Genomic DNA, 26011 nt, shown 5'->3' with positions numbered 1-26011 from the left:
CCTTCCCAATTCTCTCTGTATATACATATTATGTTTATACAGCTTTCTTCGTTTTTTGATTTCCTGTAAATTTCAACTATATATATGTATATATAATCCAAATATATATATATATAAATAAATAGATTCAGATGAATATGGTACTTACGTTGAGACATCAGAATTTAGTACGGTATTATCTATACCATTTCAAAATAAGGTGATTAAAATCATTGATTATATAAATATATATATATATAGGTTTCTTGATGCACACAGAAAAATAGGACTCGAAATAAATGTATATTTTTTTCCTTAATATGTAACATATATGCTATAGAGTAATTCTCCTGCTAAATATTGATACACGTACATGTATAATATGTTAAAAGCATACAATAAATGCACAGACAAACGGGAAAAGACTCAGATGTTGCCAGATCTTCATCAGTTATCGGCCATAGGGTCAATTGTAATTTCGCGCCTAACCTATAATATTGCATTCCCTACTTGTGGCACCGACAGCAAACACCGCCAGGAATTATCGACCCCCCCACCCGCCAAAAAAATAAAACAAAAACAAACAAGAAAGAAAACAATATGAACAAACAGACAAGAATGCGATACTGAAAGTTAATATACAAATGTGGAATAAATGTAATCCAAAACAAGACAATTAGTGGATGTACGAGTGACAGAGAAACAAAAAGACAAGACTGAGGGCATACAAATGAACTGATATAAATAACCGAACAATATAAAGCCTTGGGGCCAGGCAGAAGACGTTAAATTGTCAACGCTAGGAGAATATCCTGAGGGATCGAACGGAGAGACAACGAAAGGTGAATAGAGCGAAAGACGAGAAATTATGATCGCTTGGTAAGCGAGACGGTTGTGAAAAGAAAGAGATAAGACAATGACCACAGGTCTTATGACAGTAGCAGGAGTGAGGGAGAGGGAATGGTAGAGGGTAGAGAGAAATACAGAGAGGGAAGACACAAGAACGTGACTGATAACAGCATAGAATGAAGGGGAGGAGAGAGTGAGAATGAGTGTGGGTTTGTGTGAAAGTGAGGGGGGAAGTGAAAGGGGCGAGGAAATCGTACAAAATATGGAGTATTTTTAAACAAACAAAAACAAATGTGCAGGACGTAGCGTTGCATTAAATAATGAGTTAAAAATATATAATAAATGCACAAACAAACGGGAAAGAGACACAGAATGTCGCCAACACCTCATTAGTTATAGACCAGAGTGTCAATTATAATTTCGAGCCTAACCGATGATATTACATGTCCTACTGGTGGCGACACACACACACCACACACACACACACACACACACACACTATATATATATATATATATATATATATATATATAATATATATATATATATATAGTGGTGTGGGTGACTTATTGCTTTTTATAGAATTCTTAGATGAATTCAGAGCGCAAGTCGACGAAAGAAAATCTAATTACACCCTATTACCAAATCTCTTTTTGAGACATTGACTAATCAAAAGATGAAGCTAAATATATAAAAAGAAAGGTAATTTATTGTGACACAAACTGACATCAGTGTTTGAAGTTATGCTGATTTCTTTTGTGTGATGACAAATCGTTCTTAAAATATATCGCTCTTGAAATGTGTATCAAAGGAAAAGTTTTTGCCAAACATTTTGTTTCGTAATTTGTGTCGACGTTTAGCAAAACTCACTGAAAATAATTTAATAACACAGTTTCACAGCTGGAAGTTCTCTGTCAGTTACAATAGAATAGCATTCAACAATTTTATAAAATTAAAAAAAAAACACTATGTGAGTTAGCATTATTTACCAAGAGGTGAGTGTGAATTTGTATCCAGTTTGCTAGAAGTGGAAATGTAAATTCGAATTTCCTGAGGTGTGTGTTTCTAAATATCCTGACATGCGTGATTCTGAATGCTATCGGGAATTGTCAAAGTTTAGGTTATCGCCCTACATATATACAATTAACCTATATTTTGTGCGGAGGAGGTGATAATATACAAGCTAAACACAATGCCCCGAGTAATCAACAAAGAAGTCAAAGACAGAATCCTTTACACGGTCAATCTATCTGCTAGTAATAGCGGTTAAATCTCCTTGAAACTACACCCTACTGTCTTCAAAAATAACACAGCACATTTGAGGATATTGGGTGGTGTACACTTCACTGAAAAACAAATTAATGTTTGGATATTTTCGGTTTGAACGGTAGTTTTTTCTAGCGGTGTCATATGAAATTGTCACCCATAATTATGACCCTAGAATCGATCTATTGCATTTCAAGTTCTTTTAGGGTTAGGGTTAGGGGTGGGGGAAGGGTATCTTTTTTCCTTCACAAATGTAAATAAACCCAATCTGTTTCTTAAACGAGGGACATATTCATACGGCACAGAATGCTTTTTAACTCAATAGACGTCACTGATTGGTTGAAGTTGCAGAATTGAAGAAAAAAACAACAAATATCTTACAAACTATAGAATTTTCTCAATAAAGCCAAGAGAAAAAGATGTTTTATAAACACATTCTACCAGTATACGAATTTTAAAAGTGTTTAGCTACCTAGAAATTATGTTAAAAACTGCCGGTCAAACCGAAAAGATCAGAAACCACTTGAAACAAAACAAGAGCAAGAAGAACAACAACATCAACAATGACAACAACAAATAGGGATAACATTATAAAATGCGATGTAAACTATTCGCAGACCAGGTCGTCGTATTTTGAATTGACCTTTGGAATTACTCGGCTAATAGCGTTGAGAAAGACATAAACATCACTATACCCTTGTCTGTCTTCCTTGAAATACTAGGGAGTTATCTTCTGTTAAAAATATGCAATGATTTATTTTGATCATATAAACAAGGTAAAATAATTTGGGATGCAAGGATACTTGATTAAATAGAGCGAACGATATTAATTACATTTTTTGTTATTCACTCGCAGTGAGAAAAGGAAAGGATAACCAAATTAACATTAACGAAATCAAGAGTAGTGACATATTAAAATAAGTTGATTAAATAGTTTACGCATAATCAATTGCACAACAGGGATCTTCACCTTTTGACCTACAGATTTAAAAAATAGTTTTTTGTTGCTAAACACATTCAAACTTTGCACATTGGTAGAATGTGTCATATAAAACATCTTTTACTCTTAGCATTTTTGAGAAAAACTTATATTTACGAAGTTATTTCACGTTAAGGTAGTCTTATTTCGGTAATTTCAACCAATCAAGGACGTGTATTCAACTGAATAAAACTACTGCTGTTGTTTGTCAGCAAGAACTTCTGGCGGTGTATTTTTCCCATAACAGTTACAACTGAAGAGGAGATTCTGTGTTGCATGTGTATCTTTAGAATGTCGGTCAAAATACTTTGCAGCATTTATCTATCTTTCTTTGTTTAGAGTTCAAAACCCCAGGAGGTTAAGTTTGCTTTCATTTTTTTTTTTTTTTTGCACAGTCAATTAAGCTAAGTACCACTTAAGTGCTGGAGAGGATACAATCAATTAACTCACTGCTTCAAATCATTTACCTTGTACCTATGTGAGAAATAACCACTATTATAATTTTTACATGTAAGAAATTATAGTTATTGTACTTCAATGATAAAGTAAGCTGATGTCTCTGGTAGCTCTTCCACGGAAATGTTCTTATTTTGTATTGCCCACAAGTGGCTAAACTTAGAGGGGACAAACAGGAACAGACAAACGGATTAAGTCGATTATATCGACCCCAGTGCGTAATTGGTACTTATTTAATCGACCCCGAAAGGTTGAAAGGCAAAGTCGACCTCGGCGGAATTTGAAAGCAGAACGTAACGGCAGACGAAACACCTATGTTTTTTACTACCCACAAGGGGCTAAACACAGAGGACAAACAAGGACAGACAAACGGATTAAGTCGATTATATCGACCCCAGTGCGTAACTGGTAGTTATTTAATCGACCCCGAAGGGTTGAAAGGCAAAGTCGATCTCGGCGGAATTTGAACGCAGGACGTAACGGCAGACGAAATACCTATTTTTTTTTACTACCCACAAGGGGCTAAACACAGAGGACAAACAAAGACAGACAAACGGATTAACTCGATTACATCGACCCCAGTGCGTAACTGGTACTTAATTTATAGACCCCGAAAGGATGAAAGGCAGAGTCGACCTCGGTGGAATTTGAACTTAGAACGTAACGGCAAATGAAATACGGCTACGCATTTCGCCCGACGTGTGAACGTTTCCGCCAGCTCGCCACCTTACTACGCTACTAGTATTAACAGTAAAATTGCAAATAATAATGAATGAATCTAGCAAACACACTCCTGCATTCCTTTTATGCAACAAAATGTCAGAGATAAACTATTTTGTTTTTCCATCAGATTATATTGCTCTGTTGGAATACATTTCCTATTGCACTTGCCTACAATCGCTATAATTTAAAGGGAAGTCGTGTCTAATTTTACGGTTGTTGTTTATAATTTAATAACACATTTCTGACTAAGACCAGACAGTTTTTATCATCGATTCACTTCATGAAACTCTAACAATCTTTAATGACCGAACAATTTAATTATTAAGGAATGTTCTCATTCATTGGGAGTTCACAATAAAAATACAATTTATCTTTGGTTTATCGTTGATTTGCTCACAAACGATGATTCGAAGTACTTTAAATGATTTAAATAAAAATGTATGCATTAAAATCTGGTATGCTTATAAATCTGAAATCATGAATATGATTTGATATATATTCCTCAAGGACCTACATTTGCCTTCTGGTTTCGATCTTGAGTAAGCAATACTGCAATTAACACTGCATTAAAGTTTATCTTGTTTTATGATGAAAATCTAACGTATAAAACTGTTTTCACGAGATACAATTTAATTTAACTTTTGTAGTGGCTCAGTGTAATATCCCACTACACAAAATACATTAGAGAGAATGGCACAAGTACAACAGTTTTAAAGACAGGCGATTAGTCGATAATATACACATCCGTATTTGACTAATACTTCATTTTTATCGTCCCTTAGAGCAGCGATCTCCAAACTTTTTTAAGTACGAACTGGTTTCTAGCAAGACAATTTTCCTAGTGAGTGCGGCATCACACACATAACAAATCGGATAAAGTGCATAGTATGAAATCTAATCATTACATGCATAATAAATATGGGATTTTTTCGGTTTGACCGGCAGTTTTTTAAAAATAATTTCCACGTAACTAAACACTTTTAAACTTCGTATACTTGTAGAATGTGTTTATAAATCATCTTTTTCTCTTGGCTTTATTGAGAAAATTCTATAGTTTGTAAGATATTTGTTGTTTTTTTTCTTCAATTTCTGCTATTTCAACCAATCAATGACGTCTATTGAGGTGAGAGCATTCTGTGCCGTATGAATATATCCCTCGTTTAAGAAACAGATTGGGTTTATTTACCTAACTCTAACTAACCCTAACCCTAAAACAGATCGAAATGCAATAGATCGATACTAGGGTCATAATTATGGGTGACAATTTCATATGACACCGCTAGAAAAAAACTGCCGTTCAAACCGAAACGATCCTAAATATGTAATGCAAAACACCCTACAGATTGCGATAGTCAATAAAATGTAAACATTTATTCATTCTCTGCGGCCCGGTACCAAATGATTCATATTCCCGTGATTGTGGACCCCTGCTCTATAGGATGAATGGGAAAAACTGATTCGTCGGTCTTTGTACTCAGATGGAAATGAGGAAGAAATACCACAACTTCTCTTGTCCGACGCTCTAACGATTCAGCTAATCCACCATTTAGCAGTAACTTTGCGAACAAGCTTTATTTTCTTCTTATTAATTGTTACCACAAAGTGTGTAGAAAATCTTGAAAAATCACAGAAAGATCTTAGTTTACTACAAGATAATAATAAAAAAAGGAAAAAAAAAGAGAAGTATTTGCAGTTGCATGTAAATGTAAGGCAGAACAGTGTCGATATAATTTCCGACAATCATTTAATTTATAATTTGTTATCCTTTAAGTAGGCGTCATGTTCAAATTTGATTTCCTTCTAAATATATCGTTATAATTTATGAGCTTTCTCTCTCTCTCTCTCTCCCTCTCTCTCTCTATATATATATTTATATATATATGTGTTAATATATGTGAAATACTGCATTCAATGTTGTTCGACTACGCTCATTATTCAGCTTTTCACTACTACTGCTGCTGCTGCTTCTGATGGTACCGCTGCTGCCACTACTGTTGGTGCCGTTGCTTCTGGTAGTGCCGTTACCGCCGTTGGTGTTATTGGTACTACTTGTAAGCTGAACTTTGCAGAAAAAAGGTCACTAAATATGTACGTAATTGAATATCAGAAAAATAAGTAATTCTGCAAAAAATTACTTTGCAAGTCATTTTATATATATATATATATATATATATATATATGTAGGTATATATATATATATATATATATATATATATATACATACATATATATATATATGTAGGTATATATATTATATATATATATATATATATATATATACATACATATATATATATGTAGGTATATATATATATATATACATATATATATATATATATATATATATATATATATATATATATATACATACATACTCATTAATTCACTTATGCGTACGTATATCTATCTATCTCGCTAGCTAGCTATATCTTGTGTGCCTTATCACTAGACATATAGATGCCATTTAAATTCTGGAAAGTATATTCTTGTGTTTGTTTCACTAATAAAAACATTTGAGTGTGTAATAACGCATGTGACAGATGAGAGTTTGGTTACCTGCTAACAAATTTATAATCGCATGAAGTTTTAATGTCACAGAACGGAAAATTGCTGGAGAAGAAGAAAGAAAACCGGAATGAAATTAACATTCTAAAAGTTATATAAATAAAGAAACAAAGAGAAAATTATTTCAAAGAATTTCTAAAATTTAGAATAGAGAACACTGCAGATATATATTTGTTGCATTTACAGCTTATAGAGCTAATGTAATTTCTTTTACGTCGCGTAATGGAGTACTGTGGTATCCAGCCTTGTGTGATATTCAGAAGAGACATAGTTTCGTCGAGGAGCAGTGAGATGGAAGTAAATCTCTCTCTAATAGAAAAAAAAGAAAGAGAAAAAAGGATTCTTTCGAGCTACAAACCAGAAACGACAGAGAAAGAAACTGATAGCAGTTATATTAGCACTCCCCTTCAAAGTACTACACTGAGCGACAAATGTGCTATCCACACCAATTACGAACGGCTCCGCTCGTGATCACAAGTTCGTGGGTTCAAATATTGGACTCGGCAGCGCACTCTGTTCTTGAACAGCATTGTACATTTTACGCTGATATTGCATGTTAAGCTGTCAATGAGTACGAGCCGGTTACTGGAGAAGCTTCCACACCTTCCCAGCAGTCATATATTGGATAAACAGAAGAGATAAGAGTTAGGGTGACGAGTGACAATGTCTGCTCCCGACTAACATAGCCACGCAAGACAATTAGCAAAACCATGATACAATACGTAAGCCTTATTTACTGAGCTTATGCAAAACATAAGATATAGCTGTAAGATTAACTGAGTTACGTATCTGAACAATTAACGTGACTGCTGGAAAGCACTGAAACCAAGACCTCCTCTCTCCTCTCATAACCCAACGAACTTTTCTTGGATTTTCTACATCTTCTTATTTTTTCTCCCTGTTTCTTTCTGTGTTCCTTTCTGTGGAAGAGCGTAGGGTCGAAACGTTAAAGTCTTTTTCATTTCCCGAGCGTTATCTGTTTGTTGCGTACACCACCTGCCTTCGTCTTTTATTGTTTTGTGAATTCTCCGCATATATATATATATATATATATATATATATATATATATATATATATATATATATATATATATATATTTATATTGGGAAAATATATTAATTAAATAAATTATTACATAGTTGACAAATATCGCTTCTTTTGCTGATCATGACCGAAGTTTGTCATAATGTTATAACTGCTTGCTACATCAATTAAACATAGCCATTCGATATTGGTGAATATCACATATTTTGTAAATAATTAAATATATTTCAGGTGAGGTAATCAGTGATAGTTATTGTTAGAATCGGGGTAGGTTGTAATCAGCCGAAATTGCGAGGATAAACTGGTTCTTGACTGAAGATAGAAAACTTCGAATGACACGTCCTTGTTTTCTTTGTATCGTCTATTTGGATGTTTTGTTGTCCCTTTTTGTATCACCTAGTTGTCCGGATGTTTTGCGTTCTTGTCCCATTTTGTAATTTATACACACACACACAAACACACACACACACATATATATATATGTGTTTGTGTGTGCGCGTGTGTATTATACATACATGAGAGAAAATCAAAGATTATCTAGACTCTTGCTAAAACACTCTTAGGTTGGCTGCACTGCCTTCTAACCCCGCGTGCTAAAAGATGGTACTCTTGAGTTACTTAACCAAGGTTTGATCTTGATCCCACTAGGTTTGCTTTTTGTGTTATACAACAAAAATAGCCACTCCGTTGGCAGTGCGTACAAAGGAAGAACAGAGATCAGTGAACCGATTTCTCTAGTTTAAATTCTACATACAAATATTAGAATGTAAGGATACATACATACATACATACATACATACATACAACCTTTCAACGTCCTCCCTCATGACTCTGTGAAGCTTCTTGGATACAAAAGCTGGGCGGGAGAGATAGAGATAGACAGATAGATAGGTAAAGAGAGAGAGGTGGGAGAGAAAAAGAACGAGAACTAAAAGTGGAGCAACTGGATTGGTGGTACACATTTACTTTTGAATAGGGATCTTTAATTCAGACATTATATGTCATGTGTTCTTTCTGTTTAGTTTTTGTATTTATTTCATTAAGGGATGATTTGCTCGGTATTGGCTGTTCGTTTCCCTACTTTTGTTTTAAAACCAAGCGATTGCATATAAGTACCTTCATCGGTTAACATTGAAGTGATGTTTCTACCGTCGTAATCCTCATTATAATGTTAGTATTATGCTTGTGGTAGAGTGTAGCTGTTGTTACTGTGGAGGCAGTAATTACTATTGCAGGCTAACTAATGCTGTTACTAGTGTTCTTGTTTTTTTTCTTCTTAATGATGATGGTAATGATAATGTTATTAAATTCATTTCAGAGTAAAACTTTGTTACTGCTTTCAGTTTTGTTAATGTTGTTATCGATAATGTTGCAGTGGTCGCTGTTTCTCTTGTTTACAGAGATGTTGCAGTTGTTGAACTCGATGTAGATACCGTTGTTGCTTTTCCCTGATGTAGCTGCTGTGGCTAATAGTGTTATGATATTGTTATCGTAGTGTTGTATTGCAATTGCTGCTGCTGCTGCTGCTGTTGTTGTTGTTGTTGTTGTTGTTCTTTGTTCTTGTTGTTGTTGTTGCTGCTGCTGTTGCAGATGCAGTGGTTTCTATTGTGGATTTTGTGATGTTGTTGTCTTCTTAATAATGATGATGACGATGACGTTATTAAATTTATATTTTCAATAACAAAAAAAGAAAAAAAACAGAAACCAGCAAGAAAATTCAACGATTTTGCGAACGCATACACACACACACACACACACACACACACACGCATCGCACGCGCACGCACACACGCATACGCACGCACACACACACACGCACACATCGCGTGCGCGCACACACACAGAAACACATACACGCCAAAGAAGAAAAAAACGTTATTGAATTTTGCTTTCTTTACAATAATTGAATAGAGAATTGAAGAGAGAAAGTGAAAGAGATTACACGGAGGGGATGAAGCAGCACCGAAATAATTGAATTATGATAATATTTTGCGAGTTTCGATTAGCCGTATTCAATGGAACAATATATTGGTAAAAGAAAAATAATTTCAATCAAAAGTAGATTGAAAAAAACAACAAAAAAAACAAACAAAACAAACTTAATCTTTAAAGACGCTTACGACCAGGGCTGTACTATTAAGAATAAAGATTTCTAACAGTTGATTAAGGCTTTAGTGAAAGGTTGAATTCGATTTAATGGCCACCATCCTATCTACTTGACTCGTACTTCTTTTATAGAACGTGGATGGATGAAAGGCAAAGTTCAATCCGGAGTGATTTGAACTCAAAGCGTAAAGGCACTTAAAAACAGCCAGTAATTTCCCTGATTCTTTAATGTTTCTGCCTCACAATACTTTCTCAGTAATAGGGATATTGACAATGTTCTGGAAATATTTTTATTTCTATGTGGATAGTAGACGTCCTCAATGTGATCGCTGGGTTTACTAGAAAAGGTTGCTAGATCCCTCTCAAATCATTCTTGCTCACGAAAAATAATAATAAATGAAAAAAAAACGTGAGACGTTGGACAGCGTGGTAATAGGTTACCTGGACGTATGAAAAAGAGACGGAATGGTTATAGTCGGTATCCCTTTGATCATATTCCTCCTGTTGATCTAGAGTTAATCTACAACAATTCGAACTCACAATGTGAAGATGGACGAAATGCCGCTAAGCATGATGAAATCTCTAAGTGCTCAACAACTCACAAGAACTAGCAGCCAAATTAACATTGAATCGCTTTTGTGGCACACACACACACACACACACACACACACACACACACACACACACGTGCAAACACACACACACACACACACACACACAAACACATATATATATTAAATTAGAGATAAAACCACTATTCGGCAAATCAAACAGTAAAAAACATAAACTAATACATAGAAATAAAATTAATTAATATAATATACAAAATATATAAAATATAAAATTAAATATAAAATATAAAACATATTTATACTGTAAAATTAGATTTAATCCTAAATCTAATTTTTCCCTGTAAGTTTGGATTTACTCCCTAATATTATATATATATATATATATATATATTATATATATATATATATATATATATATATATATATATGTATATATATATATATATATATTTGCAGGTATGTGTACAAATATTTGAACATGTACACCTACAATCGAACATATGCTTCGTCATTCAGTTTGCATTCATTATTTCATGGCTGAACTTATATTTATATCACAGGCTCACGGCAAGAGGCATTGGTTATATCCCCAACTAATTTCGAATTTAGTGGTTTTTAAACTGCGTGAATGAATCGATTGGTCAATTTTAAATTATCTTGTGAGGTTTAAGTGACATAAAGTGCTCCAAAGTAAGAGCATTCGTCAGATATTTCCATTACATTGCTAAGATAAGATATACCAGATGTGAAAGCGCTCACTTCATTACTCTTGTACAATTCGATCGCTTAATATTGAAACCATCGCGGTCCTTTTATATTTATAACATGGTTTCAAGGTAATTCATGTTTTCTACACTAGTTGAAGAAGCGACTTGACACAGAAATTTCGAAATGTTCTGGAAAGGTTCAAATATCTCATTTTACTCTTTACATGTTACAGTCATTTGACTACGGCCAAGCTGGAGCACCGCCTTTAGTCGAGCGAATCGACCCCAGGACTTATCCTTTGTAAGCCTAGTACTTATTCTATCGGTATCTTTTGCCGAACCGCTAAGTTACGGGGGCATAAACACACCAGCATCGGTTTTTTAAGCGATGTTGGGGGAACAAACACAGACACACAAACACACATACATGCATAAATATATATATATACATATATACCACGGGCTTCTTTCCGTTTCCGCCTACCAAATCTACTCACAAGGCTTTGGTCGGCCCGAGGCTATTGTGGAAGGTACTTGCCCAAGGTGCCACGCATGGGACTGAACCCGAATCCATGTGGTTCGTAAGCAAGCTATTTATCACACAGCCACTCCTACGCCTTTTACTTATTATTTATTCCATATGAGTCATAAATCCAACAATTTTGTATTTAATTGCAGTGGTGTACTCGCAATGGGTATTGTCTCAATTGGATATCTAAAGGGTACCGTGTAATACATATGTCTGCTGAATTAGCATCTCTAGTAATTCCAGTCCTTTGCAGCTATTTTTTTTTTTTACCCAACTGGTAAAATTATGCATCAGACATTCTGAAGATATGCAATACTTTTGGCAATATAAGAAGTTCAGATTTCAGCGACGTTGTACATATTTATTTTATGTTGTTCTAATATTTTTATATTACAAACATATGTTAATTGATTCTTCATTCTGGCAGCCTATTTCAGCATTTCCATATCAGTTTCTAAATTAATTTTTCTGTTATTTTTTCATGCTAGCATTTTGTGAATGTATCACATTTTCCAGATCGTCAAGGTTGTGCTCTGTGTGTATTGTATTCATCCAAGTAAATTGGGAATTGGGAAGTCATATAAAATGTAGTAAGATTGAGGGTTAAATGCCTAATATATTTTTTTGTGCTTCCTTTTAGGTTTCATATCAAGTCGGCTAATGGTTTCTATTGCCTTTTGTCTAACAACTGCTTCAAATTAATAAAATGTATCCCTATCATATACTTGCTCGTTCTGTTGTGTCTGGGGAGAGTCATTTTCTTTTTGTGCCTTATAATGTAACACACTCACCGGTAAAATTTCCACTTATTTCTTATTTTTATTTTCCTAAAAGGTTGCAAGACGCAATGAAAATTTTAGGAAAATAAAAATAAGAAATAAGTGGAAATTTTAACGGTGAGTGTGTTACATTATAAGGCACAAAAAGAAAATGACTCTCCCCAGACACAACAGAATATGCTTCAACACACGAACTCATACAAAGAACCTTGCAAACCAAATCCAAAAACGAAATACTTGTTCATGTTATGCCTAAACGAATAACAAAAGTAATATCTAAGTATCTTATGTTTTATTCCGACATATGAAACCCAGTATTTGTTATATCTATTGTTATATTAGATGGAACGAAATGACAAAACATAGACGAAGCTGTTATTTAAACTGGTTTGAAGGTAAATTCAGACACACACACACGCATACATGTACATAATCGCAGCCTCACACACACACACGTGCATACATGCATATAACCGCAGACGCACACGTACAAACATATATATACACACATCCAAGCATAACACACAAACACAACAAAAATTCAACGATTTTTCAGAAACACACACACACACACACACACACATACAAGCTTTTGAAGATTCCATCTTTCAAATTCTAATCGCAAGATTAAAGTCAACTCGAGGCTGTAAGAAAAGATACCTTGCTTGTAGAACGAATTAGTGAGACTGAACGCTGAACAATATGGAAACCTCTGGAATAATGGCTCAGCGTTTCATTGATCGGATTATTCAAAAGTATGTGATTACATCAACAAACACATTGAACTACGGCCAGTCAACAATTCATTGCATTACGATTGGTTGAAAATTCATCTGTATATTGTTCCGTGATATTTTCATCTATACACGTACAAACATTTGAAATTTTCCCTCTCTTCTGTAGTATACGGATGTAACATGTAAAAAATTCAGCTACTCTGGTTGATAAAATTTTAAGTTGATGAATATATAAATGTTTTTTTCTTTCTAATTATATGACCCTCTATCTGGCTTTCACCAGTCTAATAATTAAATATATAGGTGGTTGTTATAGTTGCATACATTTTAGCTAGTTGTTAGTTGAATAGACGGCGATCAAAGTGCTTGCCAAAATTAACTTCCACGGATTTAGGACTTTTGGTTAAAAATTGCAAAACTCTGAAATGTATAGTTATACTTTTTCCGGAAGAAAGAGATTGCAACTGTTAGAACATACTGATGTAGTGTTCGCGTATTCAATAATAAGCCAATCAATTTTATGTTTGGTCATATTTTATGATTAGTCATATTTTAATCCTTTGAAAACCAAATATATTTGGATAGGGAAATAGTAAGTCATCTATTTGAGTGCATCAACGTATGCATATTCTGCGGCACTCTTTTTGCGAGGAGACATTCAGCAGGCTATCCATTGTTCATTCTTCAACCGTCTTTCGTTCTGTGCGCTTTCGTTCTGGAAAGATATTTTCTGGAAAGATATTTTCTATTTATACTACTTATGAAAATAGAGAAGGAATTGGTGCAACTTTAGATCATCTAATTTGTTTCTAAAGATCTTTGGTCTATGGTGAAATATATAAATATATTGCGTGCGAAGTTCTTCACAACACAACTATAACCATGTAAATGATAAATACAGTTATGTCACATAATACTTCTTTTCCTAGTTTTGCATATACAAATAATAACATAATTCTAAACGTAACGAAATCTATCTTGGAACTCGTAGTCCTTTATTATGTCTTTGTAATAATGTACAGCGCGGTTAAAGGATAACTCATCAAAAGATAAGCAAGTGAATTCCTTATGAAACCTATTAAGTTGTTAGCAATTACTGAGTGTAGTTTTACTGTATTTCAATATGAAGGCAATTCTGAAAACATTAGGAGTCTAACGTTTAAATGCATACAGACGACGGTTGTACAAAGGTATTAGTATTACGTAAGCGAAAGATGAGTAAAAACACAACAAAAGATAGAGAGAATAAAACAGCATAAAAATAAAGGAATAGACGGAAAGAAAAAGAAAGTGGAAAACGTAAATGAAGATGAAGAGAATGTGCAGAAAACATTGGACTGAGAAGTGTGAGAGAGAAAGAAAGTCGTTGAGAAGTGTGCTTTCACTGTTCGTTACTGTATCATAAATGGTTAAGAGTTTTGTATTTGAAGAATATGCATACATTTATTAGGGAGAAAGAGTAAGAGTGAAAGTAGATGACCAGAAGAAGGAAATACTAAGCCTATAGAGTGATATAATACAAACAAAGAGAAGTGAGAGAAACTGGAACCCGAAAGAAAGAATATTTGACAAGGGGAAGAATGAGTGTCAGAAAAATATTATATAATTATAAAGGAGCTGTGACGCAGTAATATTACGTAAATATGTGTAAAAAAGAAATAGAGAGAGAGAGAGAAAGGGAAGGGGAGAGAGAGAGGTAGAAAGAGGGAGAGCGCGAGAGAAAAAGAAATAGTAAGAGCGAGAGTGAGAGAGAGAGAGAAAATATTGAAAATCTACATGTGGTGGTGAGTGATGTGTTAACAATAGTGTTTATAAAAAGGAAAAAAAAGCAAGAATAAAAAATGGGGAAAAACAGAGGTGCAAGGGAAGAACAATAATTAACGGCAGGCAGAAGAAAAACAAAGGAATTTTAAAAAATAGATATAACACAGTAAAAATTAAAAGCAATGGAATAAAATAAATTGAGGTGAAAAATGTTTGCAATAAAATGAAATCAAGCAAACTGAAAATGTTTGCAATAAAATGAAACAACAAATTTAAACAAACGAAATAGGAAACTGTGCAATAATCAGAAGAAGAAAGTATGTCTTTCGTTTGTAGTGAGAAAAAAGTGGGGAGACACCTGTTCACTAAAACTTTACAATCTTATGTGAAGTACGTTGTAATAAAATCTAATTACTAGAGCATTTTTGATCCCCTCATTAAGTTCACCGTGTATTCAATCTGTGGGGAGGATAATGTTTCACAGGATAAATTTAATTTGTGACGATATTGTGAGACTAGCTCCTTTCTTTCATTCAGAAAGATTTAGGAGATATTTCAATTCAGTGAAATTCCAAAAGGATTGAAGAATTTCGAAGACGTTCTACCAATAAGTTCACCGTATATTCAATTTGTGGGTAGGATAATGTTCCACAGGATAAACTTACTTTGTGACGAAATTGTGAGACTAGCTCCTTTCTTTAATTCAGAAAGATTTAGGAAATATTAAAATGAAAACTTTCTCGCTGATACCAGTACAGCAGGAACAAGCTGTGTCAGAATATTGTTTAGGAAATTCTACTACTAACCAAGTTGTATTGATGATTTGCAACCCCTATAAGTTTGGTTGCCAAACAGATTACAAGTGTGAGTTGGTGTTTCTATATATGGGGTCTAGCAAGAGTATGCGTTACATGGTTATCTACTTTTGAAGGTATGCTCTATTAAGATCCAGTAAAAGTATAGGTTCTGTCAACCAATTTCACTTTTGTACAGTATATATATTCGTCTCTGACATAGTTTCAGTCGAGAGCGCATAATCTAAAGTTGCAATACTTACACTGAGATTCTTTAAGTAACTGAATACTGTTGTGGTAGCCTCTCTTATAAATTCTCACATAAATACATACATACATACATGTGTAGATATATACATACTTCATACACCCCCTCCACACGCATACACACACATTAACGTATGGAGACAGAATGAGATTTGGCAAATTAGCGATAATTTGAAAATCTATCATTATATATATATATATATATATATATATATATATATTATATATATATATATATATATATATATATATGTATCTATCTATCTGTCCCATCTGTATCTCTCTCTCTCTCTATCTCTCTCTCTCTCTCTCTCTCTCTCTCTCTCTCTCTATATATATATATATATATATATATATACACATACATTCACATATGTGGAGAGATTGAAATTTGGCAAATTAGCGATAATTTGAAAATCCATCACTATATTTTATTTAATTTGATTTATAAAAATCAATTATATTGATTTTATTAATTATCCATCTTACGTATTCATATGCACAAGTGTGGGCATTTACTTCCTCCCTTTTCCTGCCTACAGACCTACCTACTTTCATAGTTACTTACGTACTACTAAATTATATACTAATGAAGATCACGAAGTAGAAATAGTTTGTTATCAAGTCAGTATAGAGAGTAAATAACTTGGAATAAATAAGCATTTTCCTTCGCGGTATTTATTCTTATTCCCGTTTCAAAGTCGAGTTTTCACTTTCAGTTGATACAGAAATATATCTGAAATATATCTACCTTTCTGCTAACAACTTCTTAAAACATTCCGAGTTCTATGCGTTGATGTACCATTGGTTAGAATGCTTCTCTATTTGTTCCAGCTTTCCATGTTCCGAGTCCAAAAGGATGAAAAGTTTATACCTCCATCCGTGTGGATTGGATTCTTCTACATCCCAGAATAAGCTATGTTCCGCTGCGTAACTGATCGTGGTGCATACACAAAATGATTATTTCTCTAGATATGTGCAAGGTTTGATAGAGATGCAAACAATTGTCTTACCACAATAAAACTTATCTGCTACTAAATATGTCGGAAGTTGGAGCAAAATACAATAGAGAACAGAAATAAAGACAAAAGACATCTATTACACCTCACTACCAATTCTATATCGCAATGTGACCTCAAAATACAAAACTATCGAACTTCAAAGCAATGAAAGAATATCTATAAGTTTTCTCGAACAGCTAGAAATAACAGTCAGCTATTTCCACACTATACTGTACGATTAATAAATTAAGAGCAAATTCTTAATGTAGTCAACTACTAATCTATCTGTCTGTTTGTCTGTCTGTCTGTTTATGCACACATGCAAATATATATATATATATATAATTATTGAAGTAGAAAAATGAATTATCTTATTACGGATAATTCAAATGATAACCGATACCTGGGTAGCACAAATCACGACAGAAAAAGCACCGTTGAAGTTACGACCATGGGGCATAAAAACCGTGCCTTAGTGCGGAAATTTGAAGTTTTATATATTAAGTGTAGGAAGAAATGGAGCTGAACGAAGATTTAACAAAATTCCTTTATATTATTTTCTACATATGTTTCGAAGGCTGCAAAGTCCCTAATTCGGATTGAATAGGAGTCCATTTTGCAGCTTTCTCTTCAGGAAAATCAGGAACTTAATTCTCCAACAAAATGCACAACAAGCTTTACGACAAACGCTCACGAGGAGCCCATGAAATAAAATTTCATGGGCTACACTTTATATATATATATATATATATATATATATATATATTATATATATATATATATATATATATATGTATGTATGTATGTATATATTCACGCATAAGCACACAAACTCAAACACGAGCAGAATACATACACAATCATGCGGAACCAACCAGGGAGCATCTATGTGAATAACCAATCTTATAGATAAAAAGCCGTCTTTTTAGTGGAAGACTCATCACGTGTGCTCTTACGTGCAGTATGCCTGCTTGAAAACAATGTGATCCTTGCTAAATTACTTTTGATTAGAGATACTTTTAAAATTTATGATAGCATTCATGCATAAATACTTACCCACGGCACATAACTATATATGTACATCTATCTATCTATCTATCTATCTATCTATCTATCTATCTATCTATCTATCTATCTATCTATCTATCTATCTATCTATCTATCTATCTATCTATCTATCTATCTATCTATCTATCTATCTATCTGTCCTGCATACCTATCTATATACATACACACAAATGGTACATAACTACCTGTCAACGCAGATACCCCGCTTCTTAAGCTACTGAAATTATCCATGCATACCTAGATGTCTATGCAGTTTATTTCCACATTCACAGATATACTGGAATCATTTTGAACAATACAAGCCAGAGCAAAACTGATAGACATTCGTAAATGTTACGAAAGAAATGTAGAATCATTGGCTTCAACTCCAATACCTAAATATATTGCATATGGGATTAAAGATGTCACCATTTCTTGCATACCATATTCGAATTTGAATATTTCAACGTTTCTGCGTTCGTTTATTATTTATTTCTTTATCTATTTATATATTTTCCTTCATTTTATTACTGTTGTTATTATTTTCTGAAAACAAACTCCCTTTGAAACTATTTCCTCGTATCTTTAGACGACATCTTCAGAATATATAAACAAACAAATTTAATAAGTATATAAATAAATCTATTTGTAACTACAGAATGATAGTCATGCTATTCAATACGGGTTAGAAGTTCATATTCACAAGCCTTCAAATTCTCAACACATATAGGTATGCAGGAAGAAACTTGGAAGTTAAAAAGAAGTTAAAATCGACATGGAGGAAAAAGTAGAAAGCGAACGAAAGAAACATGTGTGTCGTGAAGGTAAGTCAATAGAATCCCCATAATGGTTGGACCAATCGTAACAGATATCAAGAATATAATATGAACGACGATAGCCACAGGGTGTATACAAACAGTTCTCTTCTCTGTGTGCTTTCTTTCGATCAGATAAAAAAATGTTTGCACTCTGACCGATTCTTTTACGACCACATTTATGGCAATGATAAGAATGAATGATGTCGGAAATATATAAATACTTACACACGTTTGTACATACGTTTGTACAAACATACGTACATACATGCATACACACATACACACATATACATACATATGTGTATATATTCATATATATATATATATATATATATATATATATATATATACACTCATATATATATAGATCATATGTATCTGCGCTTATTTATATACAGGGTTGGTCAAATCTCACCCGATAGTGAATCAAAATTCCATAAATACTTAATATTCAACTTTAGTTATTGATTTGGAAAAATGGTGTCGCTCGGGAAGAACTTCAGTTTGAACAATTTTTATGATACATATATATATATATATATATATATATATATATATATATATATATATATATGTATAAAGAGAGTTGGCCAAATGTCACCTGACAGTAATTGAAAACCATTTAATTCCAAGAATTATTTGTTTAACAAATGAATTAATTTAATAAAAGCATCTAAATATGAGACTTCATAAAAATTGTTCAAACTGAAGTCCTTCCCGAGCGACACCATATTTCCAAATCAATAAATAAAGTTGAATATTAAGTATTTATGGAATTTTAATTCACTATCGGGTGAGATTTGACCAACCCTGTATATAAATAAGCGTAGATACATATGATCTATATATATATGAGTGTATATATATATATGAATATATACACATATGTTTGTATATGTGTGTACGTGTGTATGCATGTATGTACGTATGTTTGTACAAACGTATGTACAAACGTGTGTAAGTATTTATATGTTTCCGCCATCATTCATTCTTATCATTGCCATAACTGTGGTCGTAAAAGAATCGGTCAAAGTGCAAACATTTTTTTATCTGATTGAAAGAAAGCACACAGAGAAGAGAATTGTTTGTATACACCCTGTGGCTATCGTCGTTCATATTATATCTATATATATATATATATATATATATTATTCTTTTTTATTTTATTTGTTTGAGTCATTTCACTGCGGTCATGCTGGAGCACCGCCTTTAGTCAAGCCAGGACTTATTCTTTGTAAGTCTATTACTTATTTTATCGATCTCTTTTGACGAACCGCTAGTTTACCCGGACGTAAGCACGCCAGCATCGGTTGTCAAGGATGCAGGGGGAATAAACACAGACACACAAACACATACACACACATGTACATATATTTTTTATCTATCTATCTATCTATCTATCTATCTATCTATCTATCTATCTATCTATCTATCTATCTATCTATCTATCTATCTATCTATCTATCTATCTATATATATATATATATATATATATGTATGTATATACGATAGGCTTCTTTCAGTTTCCGTCTACCAAATCCACTCACAAATCTTTGGTCGGCCCGAGGTTATATTATAATATAATTGTACAAGTTGCCACGCAGTGGGACTGAACCTGGAACTATGTGGTTGGTAAGCAAACTGTTCGTATTCACTTTTCATGCGAGCATGGCTTCACCAATTACTTCCATACTTGTGATGCATGAATAATTTGACCTCGGGCATTTTAAAGGGTCTTCATTTGATTTTTTTTTATTAAAAATTTTTTAAAATAAAAATATTGCTTTCTATGTTACATTCACCTCTTTCAAAGATTTTAATAATTTTACTTCCGGTTTTCTAGCGTCAGTGACGTAACATCTCTGTTTATGTATATCTCTCTATCCATCTCTCTCACTCTATCTCTATCTCTCTGTAACATATCTCTTGTTTTCACTTTCATTTTACAGACCCTGTTCTTTCCACTTTCAATTTTCATAGGCCATTGTGTAACTTCCATGTTATTGTTATCACTGCAAGTCTAAGTTTTGAATCGCTATTTACAAGCAAACACCGACAAATTACTGACAGAAACAAGTTCACAATTACTGATGTAAGTAATTTCATAATTTACTGACAGAAGTATCTTCCTAAATTTCACTTCAATCTGTACGGTCTTATGTTTTCCTGTTGTTGACGGTTTCTTTCTGATACCTTCGATAGCGGTTCTTTGGTTCGCTGAGTAACAAATTTCCCGTCATCCCCTACAATACTTTCTTTTCCGTTAAAATATATTATTTACTTTCTGCCCGTCGTTTTAAGAACTACAGAACTCTGCATCCCACCAACACAATTTCTATGATTATAACTGTCAGAATTAAGGATATTTTAAAATAAAAGTGTCTAGAAATATGTGTTCTGTCATGTCATTTTCGAATATATAAACTTTTGTGGGGTAAGTGTTTTAGGAGGGGTTGAGAATTTTCTGAAAATTCGCCCAAGTCTACTTCATTTCATCTTAACCTTCAAGAAAATGGATATTTTTAAATGAAATCCTCTACATTAGAATCACTTCTTTGAAAAGGTTTCTCATTGTCAACTTCCGGTATTGATATAATAACGGCGAAGTCTGTCCCTGTCTAAATTTTAATGTTTTCATTTCAAGTTTTAATTCGCTATTTGTAAACAATTACGATAAATTACTGAAAGAAATATTTACTAAGTTCACACATTTAAATATTCGGTACAGAAAACTTTTCAATGTGCTTTTATTTATACGACTTTTTCATTCCATGTTCATATCATTCATTGTTTGCAACATTCTCTCACTATCTCTTTCTCCCTCTCTCTCTCTCTCTCTCTCTTTCTCTCTCTCTCTCTCACACACACACACCACACACACACACACACACACACAGACACTCCAGCTTTGATTTCTTTAGTACACAAACATCACCTAAACATTTTGCAATTAAACATGTGGCGCCCAAAAAATATGGGCATAAATTTTATGGAACTTTCACGCTTCGTTTATTTACGTAAAAATGTTTTATTTATTTTCTTTTTCACGCTGTGTTCAGCTCGATGTATTTATAAGTCACACACATACACGTGTTTTTGTATGTACTTTTGTATACATTTATGTATGTTGTGTGTGTGTGTGTGTGTGAAGGAGTGTGTTGTCATGTATTCGTACATGCATAAATTCATATGCATACATCTTTTCTGTATGTATGTGTGTATGTGTGTGTGTGAGAGAGAGATGGAAAGTGATGTGTAAGTGGCACTCTCTCTCTCTCTCACACACACACACACACATACAAGAAAGTTGTACGCCTATTATTTATGTATGTACGTATATATGACAACACACCACTTCACTTACTCTCTCTCTCTCTCACACATACCTCCCTTTCATCTGTAGTTTGATACTGTATGTATGTGAATCTGTGTGTGTGCGCGGGCGACGTCCACCATCGTAAAAATAAAGAAGAGGAATTTTTTTCTCGATGCTCCTGGTGATACACGTAAAACATTTGTAACATTACTTCTCACCAAAGTAAGGCAAAAACCCCAAAATTTGCTATTGCTGTACCATTGTCTGGCTTTGCTGCCACCATTCTCGCAGGAGGACGAACAGCACATTCTGCTTTTAAATTACGACTAAATCTGGTCACAAGTGACAGTCTGAATAAGTAAAGATTCAGGTCCAGCAGAAGTGTTGTGCCAATACCAACTGATAATTTGGGATGAATGCACCATGTCGCCTAGAGGTGCAATGGAAGCTCTTGGTAACACCTTACAGGACATCAGAAGCAACAATAAATTTACGGGAAGAGTTACATCAGTTTTATCAGGAGACTTTAGATAGACATTATCAGTCATTCTAAGACGAATAAGATCTGATGAAGTAAAAACATGCGTTATCTTCACACCTATGGAATAAAGTACTGAAACGTTCCTTCGATACTGACGTGCCAGCTTCATTGCCTGGGGACCAATGTGTAAAACAGTTTTCAACCTGCCTCCTCCAATTAGGAAATGGGAAAGTACCACTTGATGGGAATGATGAAATCAGTTTGGCTCATATTGCTATCATGATGAATTCCCCAATTCAATTGAAGAACAGGCCTTAAGTAATAATTATTATTCACATAAATAGTTTGTGTGAAAGGCCAATTCTTAATCCCAAAAGTGAGACAGTAGCAAGAATTAACCATGAATTAATGAATAAGATTCCAACAGTCATTAAGAAGTACAAATCAGTTGATTCAGTCCTTGATGAAAATGAAGCTGACTATTACCCAACAGAGATCCTTAATTCTCTTGAACCACCAGGAATTCCTCCACATAAACTTGTTCTGAAGGTAGGAGTCTCAATAATGCTTCTAAGAAATTTAGATCCTACTAAATTATGCGATGGGATAAGGTTGATTGTAAAGACATTATCACCCAATGTGACAAAAGCTATCATCATCACTGGATGTGCCTCTGGGGAAGCGGTTTTCGTTCCAAGAATTCCAATCAGACCAACAGACATGCCCTTTGAGTTCAAACGAACACAATTCCCAGTGCGACTTTCCTTTGCAATGTCTACTAATAAAGCTCAAGTTCAGTCTTTGAAATCTACTGGCTTGCGTTTTTCATGGTCACCTTTATGTTGGTTGCTCCAGGGTAGGTAGTTTGCAAGACTTATTTGTCCAAGCTCCAAAGCAGAAAACAAAGAATGTTGTTTACCCAGAAGCTCTTACATAAGTTCCTTCAACATGTGTGGTAGATTTTATCTCGTTTCATAAAAGTCGTAAGTTTTGTATTTATTATTATTATTTTTATTGTTATTCTTCCAATATGTAAAGAAAGATTTCATTCCTTGGCAACGCCGGGTTCCTCTGCTGGTATATATATATATATATATATATATATATATATATATATATATATATATATATATATATATATATACAAACAATATATATATGAAATTAAAGAGCCAATAAATGCACATACGTGAAATATGTTCTGAACTATCTATCTATCTATCTATCTATCTATCTATCTATCTATCTATCTATCTATCTATCTATCTATCTATCTATCTATCTATCTATTTATCTGTCTATCTGTCGCTGTTTGTCTGTCAGACTTTATTTCTCACTCTTTATTAATTTATCTTACTAACTTTAGTTCTTATTCACTTTCTTTCCCCACTCTTTACATACATATCCATAGTTGATGTCCAATGCGGGATACTGTAGATATTTATGAATTGATGAATATATGTGCTCTGATGGAAACTGGAGCAAGGAAGAAGTGAACAAAGAATATAACAACCGGATAAAGAAATGTCTGTATACAATAAAACTGTAGCCCAGAATGTGTTTGCTGTACAAGCACTCGTAGCTGCATCTCTGCAATTCTGTAGGACGCTATATAACATGCAAGATTTTGATTTTAAAATCTTTAAACTAATAAGTATACCGCAAATTTCCACAATGACAATGATACAGAATACCCCTGTAGTGACCGACAATCGATTCAGACAACACCCCATGGAATGTCACAGAATCCAAATATCGAAGTCCATCCATAGAACAATTGTGCATTCATGAGGAAGATAACATCAAGTGAATGGAAAGGAACTTTTCGGAAAATATTCCCTGGATGAAGATCTAGATTATAAACAAAGAGAAATTTCATAAGTGTAGCGCAACAGGTCTTGAGAATAAACGTTGTATTCACAGCAGTCAAAGGTCATACATATTTATGTGACCAGAAAGCTTCAAAATGAAAAATAAGATAGATAATTATTAGTATATTCTCATGAACCAACATCGAGGATATTAGCATTCATTTAAGTGTATGCAATTGCATAAGACATAACAAAGAAACACCTATTGTACAAAAGGTATAGAGATACAAGTGAAACATCTAGGCAGATTAATTCTCTCACTGTCAAACGCGTTATAATCACTTTTCCCAAAATACCATTACGGTCAAATCTTTCAAGTGGGGTCTGACGGAATGACAAAACAAATATTGGGCAATCTCATTCTAAGGATAGGTATATATGATGTTTCAATGATGTATATTGCCTAATTACTCATAGTGACTATGCAGCATACCTCACTGACTAATAATGGAATGATCTGCGAGAGAGGAGAAAATTATACTCAGCATCGGAAATCAGTCAACAGCAAAACTCAACATAATGTTAAAAAATAGTAAAAAAAAATTTACAAACTCATTAAAGATCTGTATATACAACAGTGCTCTGAATTTACTCATTAAGGCACTTAAAAATCTAACTAGCTCGGCATCCACTTTAAGTAGCTGTGAAACCACAACAAGCACAACTATTTAAGACATTCCAGATCGAAACCATTAACGGCAGCATGCAAGTACATAATACATTTTAAAAATTTAGCATGTAGTAAGTATGCATACCTACATACATAAATACGTACTGGAACTGTAAAAACCTGTAAAACTTCCCAGAAGTTCATCATTTAAATATATATGAGCATGTCTCGATACGCAAGTATATGCATGAGAATACATACATAGAACATACAAATCTGCACATACATACATACATACCGAAACTATACATCCGTAAGATATTTTCTGAACATGACACCAATAGTAGCCTTAATACACAAATAAGGACATTTTATCCACCAATGCGGTTTTGAGCATTCCTTCTCATTGTATGACATTTCCATAAATAAATAAATAAATAAATAAATAAGTAAATATATATATTTATACTTTATTTAAAAACAGCAGAAACTTAACAAAAGCTATTACTCCGAGTCACAGCTTTTGTTAAATTTCTGCTGCTTTTAAATAAAGCATATTACTCTACCTCTGGCATTTGAGTACTTTTTTTTCCACCTTGTTTCACATTTATGTGTTTACTCCGGTATATATATATATATATATATATATAGTTGAAATTTACAGAAAACAAAAGATGAAGACAGATATATAAACAACAAGCAAGTGTATTAATTTGACGCTCATGAAGGTGAGAAAGTTTTTTACGTTTC

The 26011-nt window shown here is 33.5% G+C and overlaps 1 protein-coding gene across 1 annotated transcript in view; it reads left to right on the top strand.

The window, feature by feature from the left end:
- Positions 1-23188: 23188 nt before the first annotated feature.
- LOC115209711 overlaps positions 23189-26011 on the top strand; it is a 34056-nt gene continuing 31233 nt past the window's right edge. Inside the window, exon 1 of the mRNA XM_029778243.1 lies at positions 23189-23636. Within this exon, the coding sequence (XP_029634103.1) occupies positions 23189-23636 (448 nt within the window). The remainder of the gene's footprint in view (positions 23637-26011) is intronic.

This window comes from Octopus sinensis, linkage group LG1 (genome assembly GCF_006345805.1).
Source record: "Octopus sinensis linkage group LG1, ASM634580v1, whole genome shotgun sequence".
NCBI classification, from domain to species: domain Eukaryota; kingdom Metazoa; phylum Mollusca; class Cephalopoda; order Octopoda; family Octopodidae; genus Octopus; species Octopus sinensis.
Note: the sequence above shows the minus strand (reverse complement) of the source record. Positions and strands in the feature narration are given on the sequence as shown.